The sequence below is a fragment of the Fragaria vesca genome, linkage group LG3, assembly GCF_000184155.1.
Source record: "Fragaria vesca subsp. vesca linkage group LG3, FraVesHawaii_1.0, whole genome shotgun sequence".
In the NCBI taxonomy this organism is placed as follows: Eukaryota; Viridiplantae; Streptophyta; class Magnoliopsida; order Rosales; family Rosaceae; genus Fragaria; species Fragaria vesca.
The window spans coordinates 1214530-1230921 of record NC_020493.1 but is presented as its reverse complement, the minus strand read 5'-3'; the positions used below and the strand labels follow the sequence as shown (position 1 = coordinate 1230921).

The following is a 16392-nucleotide window of genomic DNA, read 5'->3' as shown; positions in this document are numbered from 1 at the left end:
ATGAAAATAGATTTTAGGGCCAATTCCCACAAAATTGATCTTAACAGCTTTGAATGCTTGTGTTTTCGCTAGTGCTAGTGATAATATTTTATCATATTTATCAGTATAATCTTTTTTTATTATTCAATTTTGAAAAATCATAAAATATATTCGGGTCATACTTTTTTTAGTCCCATCAGTTCTTAAAGTGTTTAAAAATCAGGATTCAAAAGTAGAAAATTTTTGATGAGAAAAGAAGAGAATGTGATTTTGACCCAAAAAATCGTGTGTTATAGTCCACATTTTTAGATGAAAAATCAAAAATTTTAAACAATTTTGATTTATGGAAAACCCATGTTAAGATCAGGTCACATAGTATTAGGTGGCATTCCCTAAGGTTTGGACCTTCATATCGCCTCTTGCTCGTTCATGTGTTTCAATCACCCACTTTAATTTGTTCACTTCACTATAGTATGGCTAAACGACGCCGTAGGAGTACTACTAAGTACACGTGTCATAGGAATTCCCACATCAGTCAATCGGTCAAGATACTCAAAATCTGCCGTATTCCCAATTCTACCCTCGCCCCTCCTTCTTCTTCCTCCTCCTCTCCCTCTCCTCCATTGGCCGCTCTGCCTTGGTCCCCAAGCTCTGTAAAACCCTACCTCTCTCTCTCCTCCCGCCGCCTCCTCTCTCCGTCTCACTTCCTCACTCCATTAACCGCCCTCTCACGTTTCACAACCACGCCGTCACCGTGAATGCCGTTTCCGCCGGCTTCTAGCAAACCGAGCTCACTCAAAAACCGGGTTCGTCTCCGCAAAATTAGGTCTACACCTCACAACCTTTACTCCTCTCTTCGTTTTCACCTCCCCGCCAGTTAAAATTTTACTACTCTCTCTCTCTCTCTCTCTTACCTCCGCCGCCTCAGGTCGTTTTCTTTGATTTTTATTACCGTCATTAACTTGGTTTATGCTTTGATTATACTTGATTTTGTTTGATTTACTTGATAGAAAACGCATATCATTTTTGAGAAATTGCAGGTAATGTGATAATATGATGATGATGAAAAATCATAGGTTTGTGACGTGGGAGGAGCACATTGTGTGTCACGCGCGTGGAAATCGTGTGGTGCATTATTACTTGAAGAAGGCTTCTGGAGAATATGTTCTTGCTGTTATAGGGACCGAGAAGAGTATACGGCACATGCTGTATGTTGTTTCGGATGAGTTTCTAGAGACATGTGGCTCCAATGCATCCATCAATGCGTGTACCAGGTGGCGAGCTAGACGAGAAGTTGTGCACTGGCTTGGATCCTTGCTCTCCAAGCGTGGCCGCTCCGAGGTTTCAAGTATGTTTAAACTCTATACTTGCGAGTTTTTATGAGGTCCATTTCGTGGTAAATAGTGTGATGAATAGTATGTACTTTGTTGTGATTTGTTAGGACAGGCATTACAAGGTTCTTGAACACAGCAGGTTTTGATGTGATTGAATTCGATATTTTGTAAATCGAGTGGCAGAGCCTTTAGCTAAGAGGAAATTGCAACTTGTTCTAAATGTGAACATTTTAGAACCACAAATTTGAGATGATTTTAAAGGCATTTCATCTCCAGCTCTATTACCATATGAGCAACTCTTTTGGTAATGGAGCAATGTCCCCGATGATCTGTAGGTAAGACAGACATTCTGTGATGCGTGTGGGTGCGCATGCGTGCCACATGTGTGAATATATGAATCAAATTTAAGGTGATATCTAACCAGTTAATTGAGATTTGCAACCTAGATACATACTTTATGTTTTATGCTAATGTTAGTGTATTCTATGTCTTTGTGACGTATGAGACTGGTTTTATTTGTAGATTTCTTTTGATGAGCAGAAAATTAACCTTTTCTGCACTTCCCAGCAGAAAATTTGTGTAAAGCCAATTATATTGCAGTATCTTTCCAAAATAGATAGGCTGGCTATTACGTATCTCCATTTGGTCATTCTTTTATGAGCACTTTCTTGGCCAGCTTGTTCTCCTAACACATTAAACATCCTTGCCTTTACTTCTTTTTGTATCAGAAATACACTGCACCCACTAAAGGGAAGGGGAGGAGAGAGAGAGAGAAGAGAGAGAGGGAGAGAGGGAAAGGGATAGGGTCGGTATGAGTTCGTCGACAGGATTTTCAAGCTCAAATGACAGTATTGGTACCATGTCATACGTTAATTCTCACACCTATCCCGATCACTTTTGTTTCTGCTTCTGCTTCGCTTCCCACTATTGTTTGTGTATGTTATGGGCATTGTTTTCTATTTGAAATCGAACTTCTTGCAAACCTATGGAGTCATCGTAATTTATAGATATTCTCATATTATTACATGTCAATTGTGTTTTTGTTTGCTCCCCTAGTTCAAAATCTGGCTATAGATTCCCCGCTATCATTTTATCAGATCTATCTACATCATGTCAGTATGCAGGGTAGATGTTGTTTTGAAAAGTATTTGTCTATTGACTGACATATGAAATTGCTCGTAACCAGGGACGAAAACTATATATTTTCTTTCAATAATTCTGTATCTTCCATATTTGGTTTTGAAAATTATTTCGTCAACTTCTGGGTATTCAGTATTCACTAGAGTTTCCAATTGAGGTTGTAACCTTAACTGGAAGCATTAACTTATTTGGTCATTACTTGGTTGAATAATAGTTGACATCTAAAGAATTGATACTTTCGTTTTCTATGTTTAATCTATTAAAGAGACAATGTTGTAAAAAACAATGGTACTTGAGTACGATTACCTTTCATTGGCATGCATCGTATATCAGGAATTGATGCTTGCTTCTGGGAAAACACATAGGTTACCATAAACAAAAACGAGTCTCTCCTATGTCTGTGATCTTGCCCATACACTTGCAAAAAGTTAGGGAGAAATGGGATTCTGGATACCTGTTTGACAATCAGAGGTACTTGTTGGTTTGGATGCAGTGTTCAGTTGTCCGTCTATTGTCATCTAAGATTGGCAGCCTGTTCAGCGAATTCCTTATTGATTGAAACTTGTTGCTATGTTACTTGTGTTGATGTGCTTGCTTTTTCAGTTTTGAAGTTGCAGGGCCTTAAGAACAGTCATTATTTTGAATTCTGTTTTTTTGTGTGAATTGGTTCCTATGTGATCTTTCTATCACATTTCTTTGCTATCTGACCTTAAAGATTAATCTAAGATGAGCTTACTCATCCTATAACAGATTCGCCATCAAATGAGACAACGGAAACTTTATCGCTTAATGGAGTCAGTGCTCGTCAAACTGATCAGATGGTATCCATTAATTGTCTTCGGCTAAGTCTGGGTTTTGGGTTTTCAGATTTTTCTAGTGTGTAATTTCCATTTCTGATTCAGGTTCCAAGGAAACTGAAAGGTCAAAATTCACATATTGAATGGTCTGGTGTTGCCTGGATTTGTGGCAAGCAGCTGAAGCACTACCCAGCATTTTGCAGGAATGGAACTACTGTTTCTGTAAGCAAACAACTGATTTTCTATTGATGTTGCTTTACATTTTAAGAAGCTTTTTTTGAATACTTATACCACTTCGACATGTGGTTGTGCTTTTATATTTTGTTATAGTTTCTTCCCGTCTGTAACTTTTTTTATTTTTCTGGCCTTGATTTTCAGGTCCATTCCTTTGTCTACATTATGGCTTTAGAAAAATATTACTACCTTGGTTATGTGGAAGACATGTATGAAGACAGGAAAGGGAAGAGAAAAGTTAAAGTGCGATGGTTTCACCACAGTAAGGAAGTGGAGGATGTGATCCCTGATCTAAACCCACACCAGAGAGAAGTTTTTATCACACCTCATGTACAGGTGATTAGTGCTGAGTGTATTGACGGTCCTGCAACAGTTTTAACTCCTATACATTATGAGAAATGTTTGGCTGTTGCTCACAGTTCTTTATCTGGAGTCCATATGTGCTTTAGACAGTTTAAGAACCATGAGGTTAGGCCCTTCAGTCTTGCAAAGTTGCGGGGGTATTCTACTCAAGCAATCCTTTCTTCCTTACACTTTCCCCAAGTTTCCAAGAAAATAGTCAAATGCCATATGTTATATGATAGAGATGCGGAAGAGCAAACATTTGGTGATCCCCTGAGGGTATATAGTAAGAGAACTAGAAGCTATGAGGAGCATCAGGGATGTGCACCTGGTTATTCGGGTATCGGAAACTTGCATACCCAGAGTCAGCTAAAAAACTGTGTTCCAACATACCCAAAGTTGAAAATAAAATTATCACGCAAAGCAATTGGAGTTGATGTTGAATCTGTTCCCCAGTGTCCATTGTCTTTTAAGGTTGATGAGAAGATAGAATTGCTCTGTCAAGATAGCGGCATCCGAGGATGCTGGTTTAGGTGTAAGGTTTTGAAGACATCTCAGAAGCTTCTCAAAGTTCAATACCATGATGTGCAAGATGTAGATGGATCTGGTAATTTAAAGGTATGTCTATCTTTATTTTGAATTCTCTTCTGGCTTCATGATGGAAGAGTAGAACTTAGGCAGATAATTGGTGGTATATACTAATATACTTTTGTAATGGCATTGCCTCATATATAGATCTGAAAGCAGATATTTTCTTCAAGTACATATAAAGCATACAAGTATATAACTCATTGCTCGTCTCATATGCCGTGAGTTTTTGAGTGCATGGTTCGCATATAGATTCACTATGATTCTATTGATATTGTGTTTTAGTATCTGGTTTTCTCAAGAAACAATATTATGTTGTATTATGTGTAATTGTCAAGGAACAATATTGTGTTGTAGTGTGTGCAAATCGCACGAAACAGTATTGTGTTCTAGCATGTGTAATTGTCAAGGGACAGTGCTATAGTGTGTGTAAATCCCACTAAACAGTATTGTGTTCTAGCATGCATAATTCTCAAGAAATGCGTATGTAAACTCATCACAGAAGGAACTTAGATCTTCACATTTTTGTTAATCTGTAGGAATGGGTTCCTGCGTTTAGAGTTGCTTCTCCTGATAAACTGGGAATGAGATGCTCAGGCCGACTGACAATTCGGCCCTGCCACCCCAATGATTCTGCCATATTTTCTATTGAGGTTGGAGTACCAGTTGATGCATGGTGGAGCGATGGCTGGTGGGAAGGTGTTGTTGCTGGAGTTGACGCCTCTGGAACTGCTATACAAGTCTACTTCCCTGGTATGCTCCAAGATTCAAACCTTTTCTTTTCCATGTTTCTCATTTCACATAGTGGCAGCTTAGTTGACTATTAGTAAATTATGTTATCTAGTTTGCCGGACAGTTGAATCAATGAGTTCTTTCATTGTAATCTTAGGTGAGGACAAGCTTCTGACTTTCCAGAGGCAGAATATTAGGGCTTCGAGAGACTGGGTTGACAACAAATGGGTTGATATAAAGGCAAGGCCTGATATACTGTTACATATATCTGAAAATGTCAGATGTAGCATTAAAATCATGACGCCCTATGCTAGTGCTACGGCAGAAGGGTGTTGCTCCAAAGTTCATACATCTCCTAAATTTGAAGTTTTTGAAGAAAAACCAGAATTACTAAATTTAGTTCCAATGGGTGATGGGCTGGAAAATGAGAAGATGGTCAATTTGAGGAAGCAGCCGTGTATCAGTAAAGACAAAAACAACAATTCTAGTAATGGTTGTACTTGCAGCAAGGATGATTCTATTGTTGAGGAAGAAGTTGATCCTGCCTGTGAGACATGTCGAACACCACAAGCCATGGAAGTGGCTACTCAGGACTGATATGGAGACTTGGAGAGTTTGTAAGAATCCTAGTTCTTGTAGATAAAAGGAAGTATCAGGATAGGAATATAAACAGAATGAAATACTAGTTACTAGCACCATGAAGATTGGCAGGTGTACAGCTACATATATCTGATAGATATAAGTTTCTTTATTATCAAGGCAGAAGTACATGTAAGTTGATGGCAGTAGTTCATTTCAGTCTCGAGAGATCATTGGTTTGTGCTTTTGCAGCCATACCTGATCTGTTGCTTTTAGTTTGAAAACCGTAGACCGCCTGATGATATTGTTATACATCCTCTAGTCCAATAGACTGAATAGAGCACTTAAGAGAAGCTATGCCAATGCCTAGCAGGCTAGCTTGGGGCATGTGATTTCATATCATTAGGAGCACCTTTTAATGTCATTGTTAAAGAAGAATGTTCCTACGGTCTACATTGGTGATTAAGCAATGCAAGGACAAAATACTGATTTACTTTTGAATTGAAAAGGCTAAAAATACAGCATTTGCATTTTGGTTAATTCTGTGGAAGATAATTGATACAAAATAAATTAATTTACAACATAGAACAACAAGCCAGGCATCACATCAAGACTGTGCTATCCCCTTTTTCACGAGCATGTCGTAGACCCTGTCGATTTTACTAGGTTCAATCTTGAACAGGTGATGGGCATCTGATCTTTTGGTGACATTGCCGCTGAAGATTTCAATTGACATGACTTCTTCCATCTTAAGGTAAACAGGCGGGGGTAACCCCATTTCGCTGCAGAGACGTTTCTCCTGTCATCAGACAAAGTAGACTGTTTCAGTAGTCTTGGTACAACAAAATAGACAATTTAGTTAAATATAGGTCCATGTAAAAGCATGATCAATCGGCTCCAATCCTACAACTGAATGTTTAATAGTATGACCGGTTTAGAAGAATTACCCTATTAACACGAATGACCACTGGCGAACATTAAATAACAAAGGAAATGACAAGAATTGTGTCCTTGTGACAAACAAAATAACAAGTTGGTATTGTATACTTACAGCTTCAGACAGTAAATCTGATCCATAAACACCCAATATATCCAGTTCACTGGCAGAGCTTAAATTGGGACCTGCCTGACCACTTGGGCCAACCTCACCACTTTCCTTTGCTCTGCGAGCATTTTCATCAGCTTCTCTTTTCCTTTTTTGTTCAAGATATCTATCTGCCTCAGCTGATGTACGGCAACCAGCATTTCGGGCTTCCTGTACACATATTTTACATGAATTAGGAAGAAATCACTAAAGTGTGGGTTCTTATTTTTGAGATTATGACAACTGCTTATAGAATTCAAGAGCACAATCTGCTAAGGATGAAGGGCAACCAATTATCAGAGAGATTATTGATCTCATGCATTCTAGCTTTAACATTAGACATACATGTTAGAGTTTGGAAGGTAAGCCTTAATTAAATTACTTTGGTTAGGAGTGATCTGACACAACCAAAATCAGTAGTAGCATACTGAGCTCAGCCAGATTACACAACATACTTACGGACAATATATTCCCATTGGTAAGTGAAAAAGGATAGCATCTAAGAGCATTTAGTTCTCTATGAACGTAAATCAAATCAAATACATATAAAAGACAAAAGTCAGCTAAGAGTCATACCTTAAGTTCTTGGATCCTTTTCCGAGTTCGATGCTCTGCAATAACAGTTTGAAGTAATTCTGCATGCTCTTCCTTGGAGTGGAAGCACATGAAGACCTCATAACGTCGACATATCGCGATTTCTTCCGGATTTAGGTCCTTTTCAAAAGGATTTGGATATAATAAATTTCTTTCTAGTATGAAATCCTTTCTACGCTTCCTCTCATCAAGTCTGCCAACAAGTTTATATTAAAGAGCAATAAAGGTAGAACAGGAACTTTATCTATGTCAAAAAGGTACGCAATAGGTTTGAAGCAACAAGAGTCCACCGCATGAAGTTTCTAAGTTATTTGTGTTTTCAGAGGAGGTTTTCCCATGTTATAAATATTATATGTGAAAAAAGTAAAATAAAACTTCTATGCATCCAAAGCATCAAAAGAATTTTCTTTACAGCAGAAAAAGAAAGAAATGGAAAAGGGAAAAAAAGAGGGGGGAAAAACACTCAGATAAACCCTCCTCAGTGCACAAGTAACTTAAAACCTTATTTACTTAAACCATTCACTTGTCTTCATGCATGTTAAGCCAACACTTGGCTACATCACAAGTTAGAAGGTATAGCTGTATATAAACATACTACGAGCTTATAGTGACCGAGTACCTCTTTGCATAGATTCGCAGAACTCTTAGTTTCAACTCACGCTCATCCTCAGTGTCATTATCCTTAAATTCCATATCAGCCAACAACTGTTCAGAATCGTTATCATATTCAGGATCAAACTCCTGCCTTTTGGGGTTATAACCACTCTCAACTAAAGAAGGACCCTCATTCACCAAAGAACTTGGTCTCTTGCCTTTCCTCCCAACTTGAGGTTCTGCCCAGAACAAAGACAGAAGAGTTAATAACTTATCCTGACCAGCTATGGATCTCAGACCAGTTCATTTAGCTTGTTGATTACTATAAAGTGAATGAATGAGATTTAGAAAAACAGACACTTGCCCCAGGCACACATGCACACACAAGACAACAACCATGCCTAGCTCTAGTGTTTAAATTTCTGTTAAAGGTTTAAGAGCTTAAAACCAATAGAAGTGAAATTTAAAAAAACAGAGGTGTCATTTCCAATACGTAGGTGAAGATATGTACAACCTTCCACTTTAAAGACACCAGGACCATCTTTAACCTGTGTCATGTTGGATGGCTTCTTGTGACCAGCTATTGCTGCCACACCACTAGAGCGAACTCCAGATTCTGCATCTGAAGTTTAAGAAAAGGAAGAAGTCTGAGAATTAAATCTGAAAGGCACATCCATTTGATAAGTTGTAAAGAGGTACTCAATAAAAGATCTTATCTGACCAGTGTTGATGCTGGACAGTAAACGGCTAGAGGGGCCACCTTTGTGTGAATCTTCCACTCTGAGTAAATAAAAAATATATCAATGAAATGGTACATCATATTTGTACTCAAATTGTAACAAAAATATGCATACTGTAATGATGAGATTACTTGATCCTTGAAGGAGAAAATGGAGATTCCTCCTTCACATTGTGATCCCCAAGCATAGGAAATCCTATAGCAGACGGAAAAAAAAATGTTATTAGATGAAATAACAGCAGAGAAGAATAGGAGGAGAAAGAACATGCCCCTTTAAAGTATAACTACTAATATGCCACACTTTACTGTTCTCATTCTAGTAGAAGAGAAACGTAGAGAAGCTCAATGCACAAAACTCATCTAGTCTGTCTTGAGTGAGAACTACCATTATATTATGAGGGGATATTTTATATAACGTGGGTGACAAGGACTTGGGCAGAGCAATAGCTCATCCTACTTGTCTGTTTAGAAGTCAAGTAATTTGTAGACATATTGATAGCTTACAATGCAAGGAAACCAAAAACACAAAAACAAAAACCAAACACAGGTGGTACTTGTTGCTAACCTTTTTTGTCCTCCCCATGCCCTTTAGCCATAGCAAGAAGCTCCTTTCTATTTTTTCCAACAACGTGAGACATGTCCTTGAGCAGATACATGCCAAAACTTGATTATTGATGTGAAAGATTAAGATAGAAAGAAAATCAATTTGTTCAAAATGCATCATACCGGCAGAGGAAAGTATGGAGAGTTCAAATAGACATTTGTATAGTGTTCTATACATTGTTCTTTACTCTTTGTCCCAACATGCTCAGCAACCTCAGCCCAGTTCCCCAGTCCATACATTTCAGTTGCCTACAAGAAGGAATTTATAGAACAAACATTGTATCAGATGTAAGTCAAATATTACCCCCGAGTCCAAATTCTTTGACAAAAAGATCAAGAATGACCCCGTAGCAAATAAGCTGATGAATGAAATATGAAATAAAATACCTCCAGAAGCAGTATTTCGTCATCTGCATTCCAGTCTGGGCAGATAAGTGGGAAAGACAGATTGTCCTGTTAAAATCAATATTAAAGTACAATGAGAGATACTGTCATTTGTCCAGAATCACTAGTATCAAGTGATGAATCACATCTGGATTAAAATTAGACTGAGCACTTTATTGACTGAAAAGAGAAAGTAAAAATATAAAACTAGTTTGTCATACCTGCATATATGTTTTACACTCATCTATTTATTTTTCTTTTATTGAAACATAATTTAGATCCTGTATATATATGTGATGAATATTTGTTGAGAGGGTAAGTCCAAACACTATTAGATGATAGTATGAGGAGGTCTGATTATCTAATTGTTAGAGAACCGCTTAAACAGGAATAAAGCCAAACATATAAAACAAGACATTTGATGCACAACTTCAGCTAACTAACTCAGAATCAGAGAGAAATCCCAGTAACAAGATTATAGAAAAAGAGACTGGTTTCCTAAAAGTTAAAACTAACCAAAACTTGGTAAGGGTGATTGCTTTTATGAGATGTTAGCTCTGCTCCCACAGAGAAACACTCTATACATAGGTCAAAATCAGGGCAATAATTGCACTTGATTCGGATCTTCCCCGTAATGTCTTTGTTGCAATAATTGCAGTGATAAGCCCTTTTTCCTTCGCTCTTCCCTTGACCTGCGTCCAACAGTACAGAGAATTAGAAACGAAACTCAAAAAAGAAAACAGCTGAACTGGTAAAGAAGACACAACGGATTTTCATGTCATCAAACAACGATTCCCATTATCTCACAACTGCACATTACATTAGTAATGGTGGGAAACTACCTGCAGCTAAAGATTCTAAATTTTCTCCACTGGATGCATTCTTCTTCCTCCTTGATCTGCACGATAAAAAAATTCGGTATTCAGATGATCCTCCATAGGTAACCCGAAAACGATAGAGAAACATTAGCCTATCAAATTGAGTAAACACAATTGTGTCATGATCATGAACCACAATATGTAGAAGTAACTAGCTCTTCAACTTCACTACTAAAAGCAATCATTACACTACAACAGCTCCAGTGAATACTTAAATGCCAATTATACAAGCAAAGCAATCAAAATCCCAAACCACACAGCAGCTCAATTGCAACTCGTAATCGAAAAGCACGAAACGTTAATTGAAAAAGGAAGTGAAACCTCTGAGTGGGGTCCTCGTCGGAATGAAAGTTTCCACGAGAACGACCCATTGGGGATGAAGAAGCTGAGGGAGCTCACGAGCAGCAGTAACTCAACGACCCCAGAAAGAGGATTTAGGAATTGGGTTTTTTCTTCAGACCAGAATAGGTATTGGGATTGGGATTTACTGTCATAAATGCTCAGGGTCTCTCTCCCTGTGTGTGTTGAATTTTGGTGTAAAATTGACTATGAGTGTGTGTGTTTTGGGATTGAGAGCTTTTTTTTTTTTTTTTTGTAGAATGGATTGAGAGCTTAAATGTTTTTGTTGGTCTGCAGAAGAAGAAGAAAGAAAAGATTTTGATTCAAGAATAACAACTATTTGCTGGATTTGGGCCGACCTGTCATAACATACCAACTGGGTTGGTGTTTCTCTGCCTAGTTGGGTTTGTGAGCCACATTTTCTTCTTTCTCTAACTTCGGTACATCAAGTCAGAGATAGGAAAAGAACATTGTTGTGAGCAATACCCTTATTCTAGGTGGAAGGTGGTTTGACAAGAACATAGTGGAAAACACGAATCACTTCGATTGACTCCGAGTAATCTGAGTTCTCCATTATTGGGTACAAGGAGCTATCCAAAATAAACTTTGAGATCGTTGTTACGATCAAAATTGCTATAGATTTAAGGCTATTATCCTTCTCTTGTATTCTTCAATTTTTAAAATATATTTATCGAGAATTCAAGATAAAAAAAAAAAAAAAGTGTCACAATACATGCGTTATATTCAAATATTAAATACATGGTATACATTGTATATGATGATCAAGCTTGCAAACAATATTTTTTCAATATCAAATCACACTAAACTCTACAATACGTACATAGTACATAATTATCATGTGAATCAAACTTTAACACAATTATGATGAGACAATATGATAATGTTATATTGTCCTACAACATGTAATTTGATTAAGTTTAGTAAACAAGATGCACATAGGAAAAGTTTTTCGGAACAGAAACAAAGTTGTCGTGTCATAATTAATGTATGAATAATATAATTTTTTCTATAAGATTGATGTATGATTATAACAAGTTTACAATTTATAGAGACGAGTTCATGTGTTTTTTGTGCCTAAATTATTTGTTACTTTCTGAATAAATAAATAAATAACGTAATGTAAACAATCACGTGGAGCGTGGACGGCATGGCACGCTTTGGATATTTCCATTGTGGCATTTTCGTTATATAGAAGAAGAGCAAGGGTTAATCAAACCGAAGGCAAGCGGCGCCGAGGGCGGAAAAATTTGAATTAAGACAGCGCCACAATACACGAGACAGAGCTGATCTACATGCCACGTGTCCTTCACCTCCTTCCCTCTATTCAAAACTTGAAATCCAGTCCAGTCCTTCACACTCCCTCTTCTTCAATCCTCTCAGAAACCCTAGCAGAGAGAGCTCAGAAGGATGAAGCCCTCGTCGCGCTACAGTTCCTACGACGCACGCTCCTCCACCACCTCCAACCCCTCCTCCTCCGCTGAGTTCAAGCCCAAGCACCCCACCTCCTCCGCTTCACGCGCCGTCGTCAAATCCAAGCCCTCGCCGGACCCCAACCTCACCACCATGGTCAGAAAATTCATCGAAAAGCGATCCTCCTCATCCAAGCCCAAGCCGATTAGCGGCACCGCCTTGGTGATCCCGTCCGATGCAATCTCCGACGGCCTGAGAAAGACGGCCAAAAATGGCTCCTCCGGCTCCAACTTCGCGGCGCTGCACAGGAAGCTGTTTGGTAAAGCCACGGAGAGGAAGAAGGAGGTGAAGGCGTTGACCGAGGTCAAAGGGAACACCAGGACGCTGGCCATGGTGTTGAGAAGTGAGAGAGAGCTTCTGAGTCTGAACAAGGATCAAGAATCGGAGATCGCCGACCTCAAGTTGATGATTGAAGAGAAGAACAGAGAAGTGAGTATCTTGAATTCTTGAATTTAAAATTTAAAATTTTTGAAGTAATTAAATTACAGATCTTGATAGATTTAACTTGAATTGAAGACTGAAGTAGTATAATTTGATTGGAAACTGCAGGTGGAAAAATTGAAGGACTTGTGTTTGAAGCAAAGGGAGGAAATCAAATCGTTGAAGAGCACGATTTTGTTCCCGGATGTTATGAATTCTCAGCTCCAAGAGTTGGTAGAGAAGCAAGGGTCAGAGCTTAAGCAAGCCAAACAAGTAATCCCAAATCTTCAAAGGCAGGTCACTTCTCTCACTGGCCAGCTCCAATGCCTTGCAGTGGATCTTGCTGAGGTACTAATTGCTACTCGACTTCGTTATACTTAACTTTGGAGGGTATACATTGCAACTAAATTCTTTGTTACATTTGGACCGTAATGTTTGTGTGGATTGTGGAGACAACCAATTGCTTTTATAGGGATCCTTCCGTTTAATATGTGCATCTTTTGCTTTAGGTTGTGTTGACAAGTGTTATATTGGTTGAGCAGGTGAAAGCAGACAAACATTCAGTGAGGGCATGTTTTCAAAGTGATGACAGTATTCCCAGAACTCCAACGTATCATCAGAAAGAATCTTCGAATTCTCTGGTAAGCAAACTGCTATCGGCAACTTATTTACCTGTATTTGTTGGCGAGTTTTGGTGTTGAAGTCCATAGAAATCAGTAGCATAAATGTGGCTTTCAAGTCGATTTACAAGGAACTCGTTTCCTTTTCACTAATTATCTCTTGCATTCAAACAGGAGTTCAGCTCTTGTGATCCAACCAGTCCTGGTAGTCCAGATGACATGTTCCTAAAGGATTTAAATCCATGTTTAACACCCTTCTGTGCTAAATCAAAGTCCAAGGTCATATTTTATTTTGTTTTATCTACTGTGTATTTCTATATTTATTGGGAACTCTGATATCATCTCAGATGACTCACAAATCCCTCATCATGTTGCACATTGCATAAATGTTTGAATTGGAGGTTGATTTTTGCATTGCAGGAATTTGATGAGATGGGTTACTACTCTCCACACGGATATGATGAAAGCTTATCTAAAAACAATGTGGACTTTGGATTGAACTCTTGTGCGAGGAAGTTGACCCGAAGTTCAGACTGTTGCCAGAATTCTGAAACAGAAAGCAGAACAGCTCATGCAAATCGGAGATCTGGTGATGCTCAACGAACATATGGCAATCGACCTCACCGTAATTATTTTTAGTTCAGTTGTCCCCCGTTGCTCCATATTAGTCACTACTTTTTCTTATCACCCTAGGCACAAGCACAAGATTTACTGATAAAGTGCTGAAAGTCCATCATTTACAGTGGAAGAGTGTACGTTTAGGGAGTTGAAGTTACTGGTTGGTGATTTTACATGGTGCACTTGAAGAAGATGAATAATGAAACTTATTTTGTTACTTAATGTTGTACATCCAGTTTTACTTCTAGAATCAAAAGACTACCAAATCTATCTGGGTACATATGTCATTGAGTTCAAGGAACCATCTTAATTTTAGCTTATTTCGGGAACAAATTCTACATACTAATTGGAATGCATTCATTTGGGAGGAGGTATAACAGTCGACAGAGTAGGGTCTTCTATAATCACAGTTACACCAGCAGGATATTAGGTTCATATGAATTTTTATGTAGCTGAAACATTCCCAAACTGAATTACTGCATCAATTCCATGACACCTGAAGAAAGTGCCATTGCAAATGTTTGGTGTGACAATGTGTGCATTGTTAACAGAGAAACTAGCTCTGCCCCGGTTGTTGATTCTGATCATCTTGCTATCAAAACCAGTTGGCACAAGGGTCGCAGTTGGAAAATGTAAAATGTCATTGAACGTGAGAGGCATCGGGACTGCATGGCTTGTGATGAACTCTTCAATGTAGTTCACCGAGATTGCGGATTCAGATAGTTTTGAGTCAGGTGGCATCAAGAAGGTTAAGGGCCGGTTTTGTTGTGCAAATCCATTCACCATCTGCAGTAGTATTGCAAATCCATGGTAAGACTTTGCTCTCATATCATTTACTGCATCCCGCAAATCAGTGTTGTTCGAAGCGTGAGGGATGAGCTCTGGTTCCCCGTCTAGTTGTGCTTCTGATATGGGGAAGAGAGCAACAAGGACGAACACAAACAACAGAGGATCCATTTTTGGGTGGGGAAACATCGATATTGCTTTAAGATCTGAGAATGGAGGGTAGTGTTGGAGATGAAGGTGTGATATGTTTTAAAGCAACATGAAACAAATCGGTAAGGGCCTTTTAACGTGCAAGAAAAGCAGGAAAATTATACTGCATGAGTGCTTCATGAACTTGTAGTTTATTGGAGGCAAGTTTGAGGTAGGTAATGCACGAGGAAGCATTCTCATGGAAATTTGACCACCAAACATGAATTGCAGGCAAAACTTGGCAGAAGACTTGAAATGCTCATCTGGCAGTAACAAAGTTATAAAACAAATAATGTACTGGTAAATGACAGGGTGGGCTTCTACTTCACTTTGGTGCTAAAGGATGAGGGTGTTTTAGGCAAAACTTAGAAAAAGTTGGTCTAAACTGATCCTCTTATTTCGTAGAACTGAAGGAAAGCATATAGAGCATGTGAATTGTTTCAACTTTGTTTAAAGCTGAGAATATTTCATGACAAAGTTTGTCTATAAATATAGTGCTTATCGTCGTTGGTCGAGATCTTAGAATTCCCAGTTCCATGTTCCATGTGTATAGTATAGCTAGTACTCAACCAAAGCTCTTACAACAACTTCTGTTAAACAATGCCATCTAGTATTCTGTGGCTTCTGCTAGCTCTGCTGTGTTTAGCAGTAACGCCACGAAGATCTGGTAATTTTGATTTGCGGTGAACTGTCATAATAGGCTGATCTGTCATAATAGGCTGATCTCTTTCTTGGTTGAAGAACTAACTCAAGTTCATTTGTTTTGTTTGTGTAATAAAACTAGGTGGACAGTTAGAGGAATGGTGCATAGCGGATGAGCAGACACCGGCGGACGAGCTAAAGATGGCACTTGATTGGGCTTGTGAGAAGGGAGGTGCAGACTGCAGTAAGATACAAGAGAACCAAGCTTGCTACTTGCCTAATACACTGGAGCACCATGCCTCTTATGCTTTCAACAATTACTATCAAAAGTTCAAGCAGGAAGGCGCAACATGTTACTTCAATGCTGCTGCATTTGTCACTGCCCTTGATCCAAGTAATTTTATTTTACTATTGAAGAAACTCCTACTGAATTATTGTCATTTGAGTGTGTGTGTGTGTGTGTGTGTGTGTTATCAATACAATCTCCCTTTGGCTTTGGTGACAGGTCATAACTCTTGCAAGTTTGAGTATGTTCCTTAATGATGGCTCAGAGGATTTGCAGTGAGGTTACAAGGTGGAAGCAGATCAAAGATTTCAGTTTTACAAAAGCATAGTTATGAGATGAAGTTAATTTTGAATGTACTAGTTAAACTTTTTAAAGGTTTTTTTTTTTTTTTTTTTTTTTT

General features: G+C 38.5%; 5 protein-coding genes across 5 annotated transcripts; 3 read left to right on the top strand and 2 right to left on the bottom strand.

Moving 5' to 3' along the window:
- The first annotated feature begins 701 nt into the window (after window positions 1-701).
- LOC101315321 lies at window positions 702-5743 on the top strand. Its single transcript, XM_004295277.1, has 7 exons — window positions 702-805; window positions 1020-1327; window positions 3204-3274; window positions 3356-3472; window positions 3629-4444; window positions 4954-5167; window positions 5304-5743. The coding sequence occupies exons 2-7, from the start codon at window positions 1033-1035 to the stop codon at window positions 5741-5743; spliced, it is 1953 nt and encodes a 650-aa protein (XP_004295325.1). The 5' UTR covers window positions 702-805; window positions 1020-1032.
- A 452-nt stretch (window positions 5744-6195) lies between these two features.
- LOC101296934 (transcriptional adapter ADA2b-like) lies at window positions 6196-11224 on the bottom strand. The gene is made up of 13 exons (XM_004293338.1): window positions 10923-11224; window positions 10566-10621; window positions 10240-10415; window positions 9727-9792; window positions 9463-9588; window positions 9302-9377; window positions 8869-8932; window positions 8719-8777; window positions 8512-8619; window positions 8023-8236; window positions 7386-7596; window positions 6777-6980; window positions 6196-6524 (listed from the first exon to the last, which is right to left on the bottom strand). The coding sequence occupies exons 1-13, from the start codon at window positions 10970-10972 to the stop codon at window positions 6333-6335; spliced, it is 1602 nt and encodes a 533-aa protein (XP_004293386.1). The 5' UTR covers window positions 10973-11224; the 3' UTR covers window positions 6196-6332.
- A 1136-nt stretch (window positions 11225-12360) lies between these two features.
- On the top strand, window positions 12361-14110 carry LOC101315032. The gene is made up of 5 exons (XM_004295276.1): window positions 12361-12860; window positions 12981-13199; window positions 13394-13492; window positions 13646-13750; window positions 13892-14110. Exons 1-5 carry the CDS (start codon window positions 12369-12371, stop codon window positions 14108-14110), a joined length of 1134 nt encoding a protein of 377 aa, XP_004295324.1. The 5' UTR covers window positions 12361-12368.
- A 423-nt stretch (window positions 14111-14533) lies between these two features.
- LOC101314734 lies at window positions 14534-15046 on the bottom strand. The gene has a single exon (XM_004295275.1). It carries the CDS (start codon window positions 15044-15046, stop codon window positions 14534-14536), a length of 513 nt encoding a protein of 170 aa, XP_004295323.1.
- A 618-nt stretch (window positions 15047-15664) lies between these two features.
- Window positions 15665-16377, top strand: LOC101296639 (glucan endo-1,3-beta-glucosidase 1-like). Its single transcript, XM_004293337.1, has 3 exons — window positions 15665-15731; window positions 15849-16100; window positions 16212-16377. Exons 1-3 carry the CDS (start codon window positions 15665-15667, stop codon window positions 16244-16246), a joined length of 354 nt encoding a protein of 117 aa, XP_004293385.1. The 3' UTR covers window positions 16247-16377.
- Window positions 16378-16392: the final 15 nt, after the last annotated feature.

What these genes read in the sequence shown, in the direction of transcription:
- LOC101315032 (XM_004295276.1), top strand. Translation starts at nt 12,369, where the DNA reads ATGAAGCCCTCGTCGCGCTACAGTTCCTACGACGCACGCTCCTCCACC. An exon ending in TTGAAGAGAAGAACAGAGAA is followed by an intron (nt 12,861 to 12,980) that starts GTGAGTATCTTG and finishes TGGAAACTGCAG; the next exon opens with GTGGAAAAATTGAAGGACTT. An exon ending in TTGCAGTGGATCTTGCTGAG is followed by an intron (nt 13,200 to 13,393) that starts GTACTAATTGCT and finishes TTGGTTGAGCAG; the next exon opens with GTGAAAGCAGACAAACATTC.
- LOC101314734 (XM_004295275.1), bottom strand. Translation starts at nt 15,046, where the DNA reads ATGGATCCTCTGTTGTTTGTGTTCGTCCTTGTTGCTCTCTTCCCCATA.
- LOC101296934 (XM_004293338.1), bottom strand. Translation starts at nt 10,972, where the DNA reads ATGGGTCGTTCTCGTGGAAACTTTCATTCCGACGAGGACCCCACTCAG. An exon ending in GACGAGGACCCCACTCAGAG is followed by an intron (nt 10,622 to 10,922) that starts GTTTCACTTCCT and finishes TTTATCGTGCAG; the next exon opens with ATCAAGGAGGAAGAAGAATG. An exon ending in ACGAAATACTGCTTCTGGAG is followed by an intron (nt 9,589 to 9,726) that starts GTATTTTATTTC and finishes TCCTTCTTGTAG; the next exon opens with GCAACTGAAATGTATGGACT.
- LOC101296639 (XM_004293337.1), top strand. Translation starts at nt 15,665, where the DNA reads ATGCCATCTAGTATTCTGTGGCTTCTGCTAGCTCTGCTGTGTTTAGCA. An exon ending in AGTAACGCCACGAAGATCTG is followed by an intron (nt 15,732 to 15,848) that starts GTAATTTTGATT and finishes TAATAAAACTAG; the next exon opens with GTGGACAGTTAGAGGAATGG. An exon ending in TGTCACTGCCCTTGATCCAA is followed by an intron (nt 16,101 to 16,211) that starts GTAATTTTATTT and finishes CTTTGGTGACAG; the next exon opens with GTCATAACTCTTGCAAGTTT.
- LOC101315321 (XM_004295277.1), top strand. Translation starts at nt 1,033, where the DNA reads ATGATGATGATGAAAAATCATAGGTTTGTGACGTGGGAGGAGCACATT. An exon ending in TGGCCGCTCCGAGGTTTCAA is followed by an intron (nt 1,328 to 3,203) that starts GTATGTTTAAAC and finishes ATCCTATAACAG; the next exon opens with ATTCGCCATCAAATGAGACA. An exon ending in ATGGATCTGGTAATTTAAAG is followed by an intron (nt 4,445 to 4,953) that starts GTATGTCTATCT and finishes GTTAATCTGTAG; the next exon opens with GAATGGGTTCCTGCGTTTAG.